This window comes from Gnatocerus cornutus, chromosome 2, assembly GCF_029298725.1.
Source record: "Gnatocerus cornutus isolate USDA-ARS CGAHR chromosome 2, icGnaCorn1.1, whole genome shotgun sequence".
Classification (NCBI taxonomy): Eukaryota; Metazoa; Arthropoda; class Insecta; order Coleoptera; family Tenebrionidae; genus Gnatocerus; species Gnatocerus cornutus.
In genome coordinates this window covers 18,699,344-18,716,289 of record NC_142234.1, presented here as the reverse complement: position 1 = coordinate 18,716,289, position 16,946 = coordinate 18,699,344, and the positions used below count along the sequence as shown (strand labels likewise).

The 16,946-nt window shown below is 37.0% G+C and overlaps 1 protein-coding gene and 1 long non-coding RNA gene across 2 annotated transcripts; both read left to right on the top strand.

Annotated features, from left to right (window-relative positions):
- Nucleotides 1-5,222: 5,222 nt before the first annotated feature.
- Nucleotides 5,223-14,330, top strand: LOC148179758 (capon-like protein). Its single transcript, XM_088031374.1, has 6 exons — nt 5,223-5,914; nt 5,979-6,150; nt 11,053-11,204; nt 11,252-11,458; nt 11,525-11,674; nt 12,835-14,330. Exons 1-6 carry the CDS (start codon nt 5,339-5,341, stop codon nt 13,666-13,668), a joined length of 2,091 nt encoding a protein of 696 aa, XP_087887500.1. The 5' UTR covers nt 5,223-5,338; the 3' UTR covers nt 13,669-14,330.
- On the top strand, nt 6,159-7,560 carry LOC148179759 (uncharacterized). The gene is made up of 2 exons (XR_015769701.1): nt 6,159-6,784; nt 6,839-7,560. It is a non-coding gene; the product is annotated as an uncharacterized LOC148179759 (long non-coding RNA).
- Nucleotides 14,331-16,946: the final 2,616 nt, after the last annotated feature.

The following is a 16,946-nucleotide window of genomic DNA, read 5'->3' as shown; positions in this document are numbered from 1 at the left end:
TATGTTATGCAAGGGAACTTCAATTTTTACAGTTTTTGTAATTTTTGTGATTATTGGCAAATTAGAACAAAATCCAAAATTGTATTATTTAATTTTGTAATTAAAATTTGGGGAGAATGCTAAATATTGTTGTAGCTCACCCAGTTTTGTAATCCTCAATTATTTATTGTTATGAACAAGTGAAAAATCAGAGTGAAAGTTAAGATCCATGATTGTGATTTCCCACAAACCCCACAAACGTATCGAGTAGGAGTACAGTTCACTTATTGTAACTGTAACGTTTCTATTGAAACTTGTGTTTAGAATCACATAACAAATCCAAACAAACTCAATGCACAATGGTCAATTCAGATATCCTGCTTGTATACAAAACTCGTTTGAACATTTGCACAGTGTTAATTTGCTCTAATATGCTGAGTGCACAGGTCTACCGCTTGTGCTTACATAGTTGCATCAGGGACTAATAACAAGGCTCGTTCCGACTTTACTCAAATCCTTTCGGATCCCAATGCACTAAATCTACATAGCCTTAAGGAATTATGAAATTACGGGGCACATCTAGCAGAAAATCGACAATTTGTTCGATGCAAAAACCTTTTATTAAACTATGTATAGACTTATAGAGGTACATAATCCTGCACTTTCTAAACTAAATAAACGAGCTTATGCACACGTCGACTTCAAACACTTTACTTTATCAAACAGGATTTCGCTTTTGTAATGAGTTTTCGGTCAGTCTATTAAATTATACGAAAACTTTTTTCTAGTAGCTTACAAAGTTATAAGAACACGCAAGATAACTTTCGAGAATGCTCAGTTTATAGACCTATCCGTTATCTTGGGAACCGAACTAGATATCTTCAAGTGCTTTTTTCATATCGTCGGATGATAGTCGCCCCAGGCCGTATCTTACAATCTCCATTGAAATTGTTACCTTCAACCCTTGTTATGCGGGCGGGTAAGGGCATTGTCGTGTTCGACTAAAGGTGGAGTTTGCAGGAATGTTGCTCCTTTTCTAAATTAATTTGAGGACTGCCAGCTTTGAAACTAATTTGCAACAGCGTCTGGGAAATTTACTTCGACCCGAATTAAAAATAAGAGGCTGATAATTGGGTCATTCTAATTTAGCTGTGGCGGTCATGAACAACTCCAAATATTTGCGCTCTCAAGGCGCAATCAATAACTTTTGTAGCAAATTCTGTAAATCTGTTGGTTCGAATACTACAGGACTAAATCTCACAATTTCAGAAATAAATTAAAGGAAACTGCTATTTTTGACCATTGATGTTTGCACTCTCAAGAAATCAATAACTCCGGTGGCTGGTACGAATTGAAAGATCAAGATTGCCCCATTTCGATCGATCATTTTTGAATTATCACCGACTTCTGTTTCCGCTAAATTTATTGTTGCGATAAGAATGATTCGTCGCCGTTTTTACGACCCCATCCAGGTTGATTTAATTACGAGTCACTCGTTCTGGCAATTATCTCCACCTTTCAGCGAGATTTATACCGGCTGAGACCCTTTAAATCCCGCGTTACTTTCCCATCTTTATTAGAGATAACACCAAAATTCCTAACTTATTAAATTATATTAAAGCTAATGAACTTTTCAATGTTTTTTTTGCGAGTTGGAGGTTCGGAGAACCCCAGCAGTGCTTTCAACTGGAGTCTAATTATTTAGTTGTTATTGCGCCACCTGTGCAGCTTTCAGATGGGATTAATCAAAATGCCCGCTCTTTCATGTAGATAAACACAGCAAATTTAATGTATTCTCGTTCTTTGACATCAATAATTAAATTACAAAGCCACATCCGAATTTTGAGTTAAGAAAACTCGTGTTTTATCGAGCGGATACGTTCTTAACGAAATTATCTCCTCTGATCGATGGATTTCTTCAGGTCTTTTGAGTTTAATGTTCCATAATGATCGCGTTTAACGTTAACTACACTTGAAGTTTGAACTATGGTAAGACCTGAGACCTATTTCTGGAGTTTGTACACAGGAAGCAAATACATTAGTGGACATTTACATCACACCCGGAAACATATGCTGTGATTTACGTGTCTTTTTCCAAATAACTCGATAAATATCGCTGAACCAGTCTGTTACAAAGAAGTGTTTCATTTTCCAGGCCGTATTAAATACGACAAACATGTGTTTGCTGTACAACCTGCAAATAAACCAAGACGAACGTTCGTTCCCACAAAATGAGAAGAACGATCTAACGATTTATTAATAATGATCAAAGTAATTCGTGAGTGATTTATCAAGTTTTTTCTGCAACGATAAATCATGGAATCGCATTCGATTCGCTGAGTGAACAAAAAGACGGATTTACGTACCATGGAAAAATACTTTCTGAAAAAAACTGCAATGCATGTGCTAGGTTCTGAAGCGTTTCGTTTGTTTGTACCAGAAGTAGAAACTAATTAAAGAAAGTTTTACTCAGATATTCATCAGCTCCGTTATTTAGAGCCGTGCTAACTTCCACTTCAATTATCCAACTTTTAAATGAACTTTTTGCTCTGTAATGTGATTGTTTCTTGGCCCACATCCGGGGCCACCACCTCCCTATTCACTTTTCTTAAAGTACAATAAAAATAAGATAATAAGATCCGGAGTTATTGCGTCAGCGCTTCTCGGATGATAAAATATTACTCCTAAATTAAATTGAAATAAACTTTATCCTCGAGAAAAATCCTCTGTAATTGAATAAGAGGACCTTTAAAGGTTGAAATTTAAAAATATTTCAAATTTTTTCCGATTTAACTTTCGTTTAAACAGCTTTTCTTAATGATACCACGTCTGCGAGCCCGGATAAAAATACACCTTCTGCTGCGGCTCAAGAAATCTCATTCCGTTTAGAATAAATTTCTGATTCAGCTGAAATTCGGATTTGCGGTGTCTGCATTAGTGTTAAATTGTTGTTTTACGCCAACATTTGAAACTCGTGTTAAAAGCTCGAGCCAAAAAAACAAATTTATATCATGTTGTTATAAAACCCGTGTAGCTATCTTCACGCTGGCAGAATTTTGATAATATTTCTAATTTATTGATGTACTCTGACAAATCCGGCGATTTGTAAAAAATGTAAAAAATGTCGACTATCAATCCTCTCCTCTTGGAACTTCTACAGCGAAAGACACAAGTTTTAGAAATTTGTTCCTTCCCTAAAATGCGTAATTTGGGTAATTTTATTGCTACCGCTATAAAATTTGGGCAACTTACTATTTTTGAGCAGTACATTAATTCTACCAAATTGCAAAATTGTAGACAACAATTTTTGAAATTTTTATTTTTAAGACGAAGCAAAAATTTGTGATTGCCTTCACTAAAATTCGTTACTATGGTAATTTTATTGCTATCGCTATGAAATTTGGGGAAGTTACTATTGCTGAGTTGTGTATTAACTCTACCAAATTGCAAACTTGTATAGTGAAAGACACAGATTTTAGAAATTTTCATTTTTAAGGCAAACCAAAAATTTTCGACATCCTTCACTAAAATTTGTAACTTCGGCAATTTTATTGCTACGGCTATGACATTTGGACAACTTACTATTTTTGAGCCGTGCATTAACTCCACCAAATTGCAAAATTGTAGACCGAAAGACACAAATTTTAGAAATTTTTATTTTTAAGAAGAAGCAAAAGATTCACATATTCTTCACTAAAATTCGTGATTTTGGTAATTTTAGCGCTACAGCTATGAAATGTTGGAAATGTTGGATTGTAGAGCAAAAAAAGAGCTTCATCAACGCAAGCTTATCTGCAATTTACTTCTCGTGTGCTCTAAGACATCTTGATAAATCATAAATCTGAAGCCGTGCCAAGTTATAAATTAAAAGTAGATTTGCTCATTGTGTTGGCTTATGGATTGGCACACCTGCAGGCCAATCATGACTAAAATGCATTTTACGTTGCTAGTTTAGAAGTTTCGGGGCGATTCTTATTTAAGCTTTTGGCATGTGATTTGACAATAAAGATAATGCGAATTTGTGCCATTCCTTCTTGCTTAAAGTACTGTTAAATCTGACGGCTCTGCACGTTTTTTATTACGTCTCTTTAGATTTTTTTACGAATATGTTAAAAATCATCCTCAAATGAGTTTCACGAGATCTAGGAAACTTCCAGCGAACTTTAATATTTTCAGACCCCAAGTTTTGTTGTAAATGGAATAAAAAGTTTGTAGGAACGAATGAAAGTTCACAACTAAGCTCGAGTTTTGTGTAAACGTGGATGAAGAATTTCAAGAATATTTTTACAACGGCGAAATATATTTGCACCTAATTTTCAGTAGTTCGTGCTCAGTTTTCTAAAAACAAGACAAAAGGTTGATTTATCGTTATACTGCCGTCATTCTGCAAATTTTCAATTTTTTCTGAAACCCCATTGCAATTTCCGTTAACGACCATAACTGTATCAAAATGATTACGTAAATGACTGGCAAATTATTATCAAGAACATCATTCTCAGCTTACAAATTGTTCCTTTTTTCTTGCACGGCACAAAACAATGTTTCCTAAGGAAGTTAATGAAATTCTGATTATTTTACTTGCAGGATGTTTCTTTAATTTTAGACGTGTGAAAAACTGTAAAATTTCACAGGCCCATGGGGTTTTGGCAGCGACACTCTTAACATTAGTTTACATAAAATCCTTGACCCAGGTCTAAATAAATTTATTTGTATTTATTTTGCAACTGTCCACGGATTTCGCGTGCAGCCAATTAATTACCCCAAGATGCGATTTAACTTAACATAAACGGAGTCGGTGTTTTGAACCTGTCACGGACAACTTACGCAGAACAGAACAATAAAAGAACAAATCCTCATAATTAATTTCGCTCCGTTTGTTGTTCCCACGCAAATTTTGCGGAGTTTATGTTAATTGTACAATTTCTCTAATCGAACCTCGTAATTTATTAATGGCGATTTTGGCTTCAATTAATCGCCCGCTATTCGTGGCCAAGATTCAACAAACTTTTCCTGGAATAAAATCTGCCGAAGGTCACATGGATTTTTTTCTCGACGTCATGAAATTTCCCCTCCATTTTGAGGTGGTACCGACAGATATCGAAACGTCGATTTTAATTTAGAGTAAAGTGCAATAGATTGAAAGATATAAATAAGCACAGAAAATCAAGTACAGCGGTCTAGGTGTATATTTGCGAGGCCGCGCGTCGCGACGCCACTTGCCAACTCCATTCTAATCAGTCCGTTAGTTGCCGGCCACCTGAACCATCGTCTCCGTGAATGTGTTGCGTTTTCTTGGAAATGAAGAGTTTGCCGGTTCGCGAGTTGAGTTGTTCAACTCCAAGGATGTCGCTCGATAAAGATGAGTAAGAAGGGGAAGATGGTAAGAGCACGTCATTCTAGTCTTGAGATGCCGGACGCGGAGGTGGTGAAGAAAAAGCAGGATATGCTTACCAAGGCGAGGAACAAGTTGATGAACTTGGGGGATGTGTTGAAAGCGACAAGGAACATAGAAAGTGAGCACCAGAAGAAGCCGGTATCGCACGCTATCGAATACTTATTTAAACACTGTCCCAAAGAGAAGAACCACGTGTATAGTAACACTCACACGAAGAAGAACGCGCTGCAGAAGCAAAATTCTGTGGGATCTTACCCGATTAAAATTGAAATCACGAAAGATTCCGACGAAGAAGAAAAAGAAGCCGCGATTCAAAGATCAAGACCGGCGACAGTTTGTGTGGTTAGTGAAGGGATAGAGACGGCGGCCCTGGCTCTCGAGAGACCCCGCAAGAAGTTGTCTTTTCGGGAGCCGGAAATCACAGGATATAGTTTCAACAATCACACGCTCAAAAAGAAAGAACCTGAACTACGTAGAAGTTCGAGTTACTGTAACGGTATCTTACATAGAAGTCCAAGCTTCGAGGACTCCGACCTGGAGGTATTAACATCGCAGCTTGATTTTACTCAGTTTTTTCTTGGTGTTAACACTTTTTTTGTTGCAGAGCCAGGCGATGCGGGTGGTGAGGACGATAGGTCAAGCTTTTGAAGTGTGCCATAAACTCTCTATCACCGCTCCTGAGAACGACGCTCAGGATCAGGATGAACAAGATACGCTTACTCAAGACTTGCTCAGCGACCGTTTGAGTGACATTACGAATGATAAGCCGAAGAGAGGTACGTAATGTTTCCGTCGGCGCTGTCATAACTCTAAATTGATTAATTTCTGCCAACGCACGACTTTTCAAAGAACGGAAGTGATGTTTTTGTCGCAAAGGTCGCGCTTAATTAAATTAACAAATGGCCCGTCATAGTTTGAGTTAAAATTAGTTCAAGTGTACACCTTGAAAAAAAGTTCTCTTCGTTCGGATCAGACGTAAATAACGCCAATCAAATCGGGTTTTGAAGATTTTGATTGTTGTGCTAGCGATTTAATCAAAGAAGGTTTAAAGTCCGGAGATCTCATTGTAATTGTGTTTGTTTGAAGACATAACACGTTCATCCAACTGCTTCATGTCCGATAACATACATTAAGAGCCGTTTATTTTTTAATGGCGTAATGTTGAGCGAAAATGGCTCCACAATATACAAGGAAAACGTGTTTATATATGATAGGGAAAATGAATAAGCAAATTTTCTTTCATTATTGTAGCCTTCTGCGTTATTGTTACGAGAATTGGCAACAGTTGGCGTTTTGTCACTGCTGTAAAGTCCGAACGTGGCATAAAAATCTTGGGATTCAGCTTGTGAAAGTTAAGCACACTTTTTAGGGAAATTCTAGGACGGTTAACTTGTATCGATTTGCTTCAAGGTAGGTGATTTGTTTACTCCAGCTCTCAACGTTCTTTTGAGAAATTTATTGCAGTTTAGATAGAACACATAAGACCGATTCTTGGAATCGACGATCGAACAAATAAAGAAACTTGTAATAACAGATCATTACCCAATTGCTGAAACGGAAAGTGTGGACATGAGTTGATGGGCGTGAGACCTGCCAAAACTTCTCAGAAATTTAAGACACAAAGGACACGGAATTTGGAACCACGCATTGCTTACATTCTACTTTCAATTTATGAGACTTATCTTTGAATATTATAATCATCGTTCCAATTCTCTTAAATATTTTATAAATAAATCGATAATTTTATTGTTCCATAACTCGTGAAATTTATTTTCATAGTATCAATCTCATTTTGTGTTAACCTTATTGAGACTTCGGTTCGTTTTATTAAATATTAATTGAATTTGGTTTATTGGGAGCAAAATCGTGTTCACGACAGTTCTAAGATTAATTTATTAGAGCGACGAATTCTGTAGCTCTCATTCCTCAGGATCGTAAGTTGCGAACATTTGCAATATCTGAGGGAGTTTTACCAAGGAATAAATTTAATTACAGACGTTTCGGCTTTATTATTAATTAATATTTTGCATAATCGCTTATTTGATTTTTGCCTTTCGTTGCAGATCATGTTCTAAATTCTACAAATATTTTTGCTTTTGGATTTTGTGTGCTTCGAATTGCCAAGTTTAGAGTCCTAAAAGCGATGGATATGGAAAAATGGAAATTCTATATATCTATAAGATGAATATAACACAAAAATAAAGAAATCTTAGAGAAAAAAAATCAAAAATCTGACCAAAGAACAGAAATTTCGAAGAATAACAAATTCAAAGTGGAGAAGTGTACCTAAAAGCCAAAGAATTTACCAATTCTATTTTCGCCATTTTTTCCGCTCTTTAATTAAACAATAGAAACATTGTCATCGCTATTTTTGCCTGGAAATTGGAAACAGGGTTCATCGCCCATTTGCGAAATTGCTCTAAATGTAAACTTGTCAACTTAAAATTAGCAGTCAATTACGCAAAGAACTATTTAAAAGTGATATGAGGTAATTACACCGAAACGTCTCCTCAGATGCTCGGAATTCCTTTACCAGCGCCGCCCCACTTGTCTTGTCAAGCTAGATAATGAATGACAAATAGTCATGGGTTTAGCCAAAAGAACGAAAATTATGTTGTTCCCTTTAGTCCGCAATCGCTTTAGATTACGAAAATGAAAATAAATTGAGTCTTTACGACGGCCTGTAAAAATCCTAAACGGATGGAAATTACGACTTGTTTTCAGATGTTAAGTACTGCCAACAATAGTTTTATTCCCCGCTTAAAATACGTAGGCCTGAAACAATATGGTGATTTTCTGATGCTGACCAAAGTTGCAAGAATGTGACTATTAAGTATTGCCAAGGAAATTGAATTCTCCACGAAGTGTCTTTTTTAATTAGACGCAGGACGAGTGAAACAAATCTGGATTAGAACTCTGCTAATTAGACTTCGTCGATCATAACTCATCCATTATCCGCGATTCCTTCTTTCACACCTTATTCCGGAGCTTTTCGTGATGTTGTGTCTTCGTTATATCGATTCAATTAAGCTGTGGGGAAACAATTAGTGGCCTGCCCAGAGACAATTTTTGTAAAAATAAATTTTTCTACTCTACAAAATTCTTTCACTTATGCATGCGTAAATCACATCATCGAGTCAATTCTAGCTGTATAAATCGCTAATGATAAATTGAGTGGTTTTATTATCCGGGTGTTGATTGAATAAGAAATTCAAAAATGCCAAGAATTGTACAACTGGTGCAAATTTTAGACTAGTTTCTCTGGATAAAATCCAATTTATAACGCGTGTTAACACGGAAATAATATGTGACCATAAATCCGTTTTTTCTGTGATAATAAAATTAAATGTTATCAACGATAAATCTCTTCCAGATGTTGGCCCCCTCGGCTAAGGAACGCGATTACGCCAGTATTTAGTGTTATCTGTTCAAGTTGAACCCCTCTTTACACTGTCGTGAAGTTGAAACTGGCAGGCTCAGTTCCAACTTTTCAGAATGAAAAACGCCTGCGAAACTGAAAACGACACATAATGACGTTGTACTTCAAAACAATGCATCTTTAGGTGGTATTGGCAGATGATCAAACAGTATAATCACCAGCAACCAAAAAGTGCAGATTTTCTCTCCAAGTTGTTCAAGTAGGATAAAATTATTCTTAACCGCAAGATGCGCCTGAATCAAGTTTGTACTAAATTCTGAATAATTTATGCACTTTCATAATAAACGATGTTTATTTCGAGTGTTTATGGTCACACAACAGTGTCCTGAAATTAGAACGGCGGGTGGGTACCTGAAAATCGCTTTGATGCTCGTAATTCTGTAGTTTTGTTAGGATAAGACTTTCCATCGACGCCGAATAATTAATTACACTATTATTAGCACGGCAAATCATTAAAAACACACACTTATAGCTAGCTGAGGCTTTAAATAACTTGAAACTCTCAAAGTAAATTGCGTGCGACGCACCGCTTGTAATTCTGATGATATTTATACAAGGGGAACGAAAATACCTGCAACAATTTGATGATTCATGAGCCATGCTTGTATTCGAGTATTCGCGAGTTGTATAACTATTGGAGGAGGTGCCTGAACACGAGTGCTTTAGATATCAGCGAAACTCGGCGGAATAAATGATCAACATTTATTGTGATGTTTTGATGTTATAAAGGAATGATACATGAGCTCCGAAGCAACTTCATGTAGTTCAACTTCCATAATTTTTAAATTAAGAAAGTTTGAAGTCTGAAGATAAATTGCATTATAATTATTTTTCTAATAATTAATTCAGGATTTCCAATAACCAACGAGTGATTACGTTGATGGGTACAGTTGGAAAATATTTTTATTATGTTTGCGACAAGAGATAATAAACATCACGTGAAATTTATGCAGTGCGGTGTTTGGTGTTATTTCGGCGATCTCTTTGATTTATTAGTGTTACTTCAGCGATATTTTACGGGCGTGTAATAAAGCCTACACCTCCTGAAAATGAATTTCCCTGCTCACTTAATTTTTCAACTCCTTAACTGTAAATACAACATCAAAAGAGACCTAGTTTCGATAAAGAAAATGCAAGAGCTTCCATAAACTCGTCGAACCTGAACGCATATTCCGCAACACCCTGTTTATTCTTGGGCCGGGAATGACGTCAATGGAGGCGTTTGTTTGACAATCATAAGAGCTCAATCTTCGATATCTCGACGTAATTTCTTATCGGAACTGATCTTTAACGTTTTTTATTTCGAGAATCCATTAGTGTCTCTAAAACGTTTCAACTTGATAACAAATGAATTGCTCAGGAGAAGAACGCCGTGATATATTACCACCTCCCAGAACGAATGGGTTTTTCTAACTCTCCGAGATAATGGAAATGAAAGTTTTCTAAAACTAGCGTCAAATGTGAACGCTGTAGATTGATTGGATTGGATTACCACGATTTTTCCGATATTACTTTTTTATTCGGCTGTTCCAAGTTAAACGCCGGAAAGATGTAGCTTTCAATAACACAAAGCTCTGAAACTTCCGTTGTTGGAATATTTTATTTCACTTAAGCTTCATCAAAATAAACTACATCGGGGAAAAGTGGCGGTTACGGGTTAATATATCATAATTCTTATCACATTATATTAGATACAGGTTGGGTATTATCATTACTCATCCTGGAGAGGGTGCTTAAAATTCTGAAAGCTTTGGGAGCTAAACGCTTTCTCTTCGTTTCACTTTCGGTGGAACCTTTTATTATTAGCAGCTATGGCTTATAAAAATATATTTAGATTTCATTGTTGTAAAATTAACTCGTCTAAATAAATACAGTTGTGTTTAAATATACAGAAACTGCCCGCGGAAGCTCAGGAAATGTCTTTTAATCCTGTCACTACGCTGATCGTTTTATTTATCTTGGACACTGTAAAGCTAAGCATTGACGGGTTTTTTCGCCGTTTCCTGATGTTGGCGTTTTAAGAAACTAGGCCGCTAATCATCACACTGTTGTTCTCGAGTTATTTCCGTCCTTTCGGAAGTATTTTAAGAAAAATTTCGAAATAAAACCACTTAAATATAAAACAGGTTCCCCCACAATAACTTTATTACGCTTCTTGCACATTTGATAAAGTGCTCTGCAATTTAACCCATAAAAATATTTACATAATTCCCAACGATCTTAATTTATTTTCCTCTAGATCTACTCTCGGAAGGTGCCAGCGATAAAATGTCTTTACCGCCAGACGACGCCAGTTTCAGAGACTCTTCCTTCATCGAAATAAAAGCCAAGCCCCAACAACTCGACATTCTTCCGCCTCCACCTTTGACGAACAACCGGAAGTCTCCTTTGGTGAGCAAGAATGGTGATTGTCGACAACAACTTACGATGTTTTTCAGACTTCGGCTGAAACGTACTCTTCTCCTCACAGCGATGTTCTGACGAGCGGCAGCGGGAGCGGGAATTCGCTACCGCCGCCGGGAACCGCTCTGTCGGCACATCACGAACTCCAGTTGTTACGGGAACAATTGGAGCAGCAGAGTCAGCAGACGCAGGCGGCAATGGCGCAGCTGCAATTAGCGAGGGAGCAGTTGGCGGCGGAGCAGGTAGATAATGAGAATTCAATTGGGTTTTTTGTGGTTCGAATAGACAACACCCCGATTTTTTTTTAGAGCGCGAGACTGGAGGCCCAGGCGAGGACGCACCAACTCCTGGTTCACAACCGGGAGTTGCTGGACCACATCGCTGCCCTCGTGGCGCATCTCCAAGGGGGTGAGAAGTCGAGTCAGCAGCAGACGCCGCCGCACGTGACCATGCCCCAGGTAAGGCCTCCAGCATGTAAAGTGCCTTTGTCCCCGACAATAAATTGCCTGCTGCTTGCTGCCTTGAAAACTAAGAGGGCATCCAAACCCCCTCGAAAAGTGTTTGCATGGAATTGAAGCCGTGATTCTAATTGAGTAGGGTTGTACAAGTAGGAATTTGACGTGAAAGCATGGCCGCGCATTGTGCTTCGATTTCTATTATGCAGACTTGGATTATTTTTGCTGCAGCTTTTCGCTGCCGTCTCACGCTCAAACTGAGTGGTTTGCATTCTGTGTGCAGGTCTTTGCAAAACCATCGGATAATAATAACCATATGCTTCTGGATATATTCACCACGACTAAGTGTTAGGTAATAACGAGTTGTTGTGTTAACTTTTGGTGTTATTGATGTTGCGTCATTCTCGTGAGCCGTGCTGGAAGTTTTGACTTTGAAAACATGCAGTTTACGCCCCCGTGCATAAATAAAGAGCATCAAGTGAAAATGAATGGAATTACCACTCATTTGCATTAAAGGAAAATTTTAATTTGTCAGTGAGCGACGAGAGAGTTTATGTTTTTTAATCTTATTTTATAGAGGCGGTTTATTGAGCGTCGGCTTTTTACCCCCAAAAGTTATCCTGTAGCGCTTAAGTTTGCATTTTAAGTTAATTAAGTCCGTTCTTTGAAAACTATTTAATAACATTCATTTGCGGTACTAAAGCTGGAGCTCGGACGCCAGATCTGAACCTTTCAGTTCAAAAGTTGGGCATAAAATTGAGAGCTTTATGTTAATGTGCATTTAAAGCAAAGACTCTTCTTTTTGTTTGCAGTTTACGGACACTACTTAAACTTTAACGAGTCGCCCATTTGACGGCAGCCAATTTAAGAAATTGTCGCAAGTTGAGTTTTAGAATTTTCATTGTCTTTAATTGTTCTCTAGATGAAACTCGCAACTTCACTTAACTTGTTCAAAGGCGAACTATTTTGATATAAATGAACTCATCCTGCAAAATTAAACAGATTTATCTCCCTCCTCCTGACAAAACTTTTGATCTCTTAATCCTCTTTTCTTTCATTTGAAACTGGTGCTCTTTCGGAGCCCCTCGTAAAATTCCACACCCGCAACTGCTCACTCGGGAATGTCGTTGAATTTCACACCAGTAAAAAATTCTTGCGCGTAGCAACAACAGCCGGGGTCGGGCGACACCTACGTTTCGGACCATCTCTCTGACACCACCTCTCTGGACAACAGTTCAGCATTCCAAACTCTAGGTCTGAATCCCCAAGGTCTCATAGAGAACAGAGCGGTAACAACGTGTTTACCAGCTTCGCCCCTCCGGACTAACTTCAATCCTGCCGGAACGGTCTTCAACTTTTCTTATCCTCCACCTATGGATGCCAACTTTGATCCGCAACTCTTCCAAAGGCTGCAGAATATGAGTGGATACAACTCCCCGTCGTACCCTTATAATTACCAGACTCTGCCTTTTTTGTCGGGGTTGTACAATCAGCCACTGATTAATAACAACTACACGTTGCAAACGCCGCCTCAGAAGAACATGGCGTCGTCACCGATGACAATGAGGCACTCTTTCTCTGGGAGTAGTTCGACGTTGGAGAGGAGACTGAGTCCTGGACGAACTGTCGAATCGCAGCTTCAGTATTCGCAAGGTCAGATGAATCATCTCCAGGTCCAGCAGAACTTGCACCAGAGACAGCCGAGTCCGGATAGACGTGACGGTCAGTTCATAAAACCTTTGTCTCAGATGGGGACTTTGACCACCACCGACAACGACGGCAGAGTGAGGGTGATTGTGCCGGTGGCTTCTGGTGCCGAAGAAACCAGTAATATGATGGCAAATTTGAGACTTAATGACTCTTTGAGGGTTAGTGACGATTTAAGGACTCTTAACGGTCCTCCAATCACCAGGTCCACGAGTGAAAAGGTACCCAATAGAAGTGAGTTGATGTCACAAGTACAGCGCACCATGTGGGCTAGACATACTACGAAATAACGTGTGGTTGTGTAAATAAACTGTTACAACACATATCTGATAGTGGACTTCGCGATCGTTAACTTAAGAATTAATTATAGCATTTTGTTTTGTTTTTCGTCGGTTTTGTTTATAAAACACGTCCAAAATCGCTAGCAGATTGTGGTTTCCAACTAAATTTAGGACTGTTTATGTTGGGGTATTAATCCTGATAAGCGGTCTGCAGAATTCATTGTTAGGGAAAACAGAAGCAGTAATGTTACTGGCAGACTCTTTGTTCTTTGTAGACAGTTTTTAGAAATGAGCGCTTGTGGCAGTTGCTGTGGGGTGTCAACTTAAGTTGAAGTTTCTGTTGACACTTTGCTCTAGTTACTCTTTACATAACTTTCTTGTTTTTGTTTTCTCCTGTCTTTTCTATGATCTTAAAGCAACGAACACTTGCGATTTCTCACCGACAGAAGTAAACAAATTCCATGAAAATAAAATTCGGGTTAGGCCAACTCCCTGTCATAATATAACTCTCACTCTATTTATTCATAAAATCTAAATGTAATATAACTCTGCCCGAGTTGAGTCAGTATTGACGGATGTAAATATTCGAATCTCTTTTACTAAGGCATTCGTTGTTAGAGAATAGCCCAATGTTATTTTTAATGTATTTAAATAAATTTTGTTTTGCAATTCTCGGTAATTTATTCACCCTGTCCCTCGCCGGCTTCCATTTATTTAAAAGAGGAGTTTTTAGTAAGCAGCAGGCAACAAGGCAACTCCATCAAAAAACACACATTTCAAAAATTAAATTTCTGAATTTAGCTCAGCGCCACGGCGAAAGTGGAACGATGGTTTGAACTGTTGGAACCGCCTTCGATCTCGCGCCCTGAGAGCGGCTTCGTATCCTGTCAAGATCCAGATTTGGAAGAGGACGATGACGAACGAGAGATACTTGAAGGAACCAGAAACCTCTTATCTAAACTTAGTGCACGCAAACAGCGGAAGCTGCTGGGGTTAAAATTAGGAAAAGTGACGACGTTTTGACGCATGGAGTTTCTTTGAGTTTGGCGTTGCTTTTGGTTAAGAATTACTACGATGAGATCGCTCTATTTTCATCAAAAATAGTTGTCAAGTCATTCCAAATTGAGTTAGACATTTTATAATTTGAGCTAATTATAATTATGTTGAATTAGAATGTGATAACGCTGTATTTGTAACGTACATTTTATTCCAGTATCGTACTGCCATTTGTTATGTTTTTTACGCAATAGTCATTTAAGAACTTTATTTTTTAATTTAAATTTAATTTTATAGTCGAATTTAAAATAGGTAACATAAATGACATCAGCTGCAGTATTGTACAAGGCAATAAATTCTATATAATAGCAATTAGAGTTGTTACTGTACAATAATTTTACATGTAATTAGAGATCTATGTACAGATGCTTAATTTTACGTATTCATGTAGTTATTTATTGTTCAATCAAGGCTGATTAAACAATTAATTTATATTCGTAATGAACTAGGTTTAATGCATGACTGATGATCTATATTAATTAAAAAAAATAAATTTTTGAACGTATCAGACGGCATTTTAATTCATGTTTCCGACAAATATTTACATTTGTATATTTTATGTGCAACGGAAAATTTTATTATAACCATAAAATACTAATAGCTGTTAATTAGCAATTACAAATTGCAATATCCAAATGAAAATATATTTATGGAAATGATGAGAAAATAAATGTGGTTTTATGTATAGCGTGAAAATGATCCACATGTGCAGTATTTTCAAACTATTTTAATGAAAATGCTCAGTTTTGGGGTAAATATTATCTTTCCTGATTAGTCTAATAATCCGAAACAATCGCACAACAGTCTGATTATATCGACCAACAGAATGTACGCCACATAAATCGGATATCTCCTCTGTTGCTCCAAGAATTGAATTAATTATTTATACAAAAACAGTCGCATAGCAGACAGCAATCCAATCAAAAAATGAAACATTCTCCATTTTACCAAGTCTGAAGATAAAAAATGGATGAAACTGCCGTCTACGTTTTTCGAAACCACAATAATTAGTCTGAGCCACAAATAATCGTTTTCGTTGTAAATAATTCATCGGAATGAATCGAATGTTCGCAGATCGGGCTTAGCATTTCCAGGATGGCTATAAGCTCGGGAAAATCTTATATCGAAAGAAACAAATTAAAGATGAAAATGAATGAAATTATAATTTTTATTTGTGGTTTTACTTTTGGAAAAATGTTGCAAGTAATCAGAAAGATAAGAAATCAAAATACGAATATGAAAATTTTATAATCTTTATGTTAACGAAATTTAATATTAATTTAATTTCAATCAAACCAAATTACAAAAATTTCTAAATTTGTATTTTATTTAAATTCGGTGTATAATTTGCGACAAATTAAACATTTTTCTAAAATTTATAACCGACGTAGACACTTTTGATGATATAACAAGAACATTTGGGCGAATACTAGTTTTCGTAAAAATTGTGCAAAATTACGAAACTGTAAAGCAAAAGCAGCAAGTTTGAATTTTCTGTTTTTAGGACATTTTTTGTAATTTGTGACTGATGTAGTTCCAATGCTTTAACAGTACAATTTAGGGTAGTTATAATTTCTGGTTTGCTAGACCAAATACAAAACTGCAGAGCAAGAGACGTAAATAATTGTAAAAAAAAATATCATAAGACGACTTAACGTGATCAAACTTTATTTAATTTGTAACTAGCGTAGTATTGATGTTGTGAAATATGAAATATTTCTCACGACGCGTCTATAAAACGTGCTAAACTTCAAAACTTTTGGAACAAGACAAAAATATTAATTAAAATTTAAGACCCGGCGCAATCCACCATTGTCACCTTTTTTCTTGTTACGAAATTGCAGCTCAAGTTAACAGAGCCTGAAAAAATAAAACACACATTTCGTCTGTTTTAACACATGACACAGTGAAGTAACTATCGATTTGCACTGTTTACATTCCTCTAGCCAACCGGAACTAATTATGTCGTGATACATAATAATTCTGCATCCGCCCCACCTGTGTAATGTATTTGGAGTCTTCGAACAATTTTCACGAGGTTACTTGTGATTGTCACTTAACTATAATTACGCTTGTCTGCGTAGCCTAGAATACCAGCTCTCCAGCATCCACGAAATTACATGTCTGCAATTAATAAATTATCGATTTATGAAACCCTTGACGCCACAAACCCCAAAATTTTGCGTGTTTAGCGTTATGAGTTTAATTAATTAATTCGGTGTGTTAAAAAT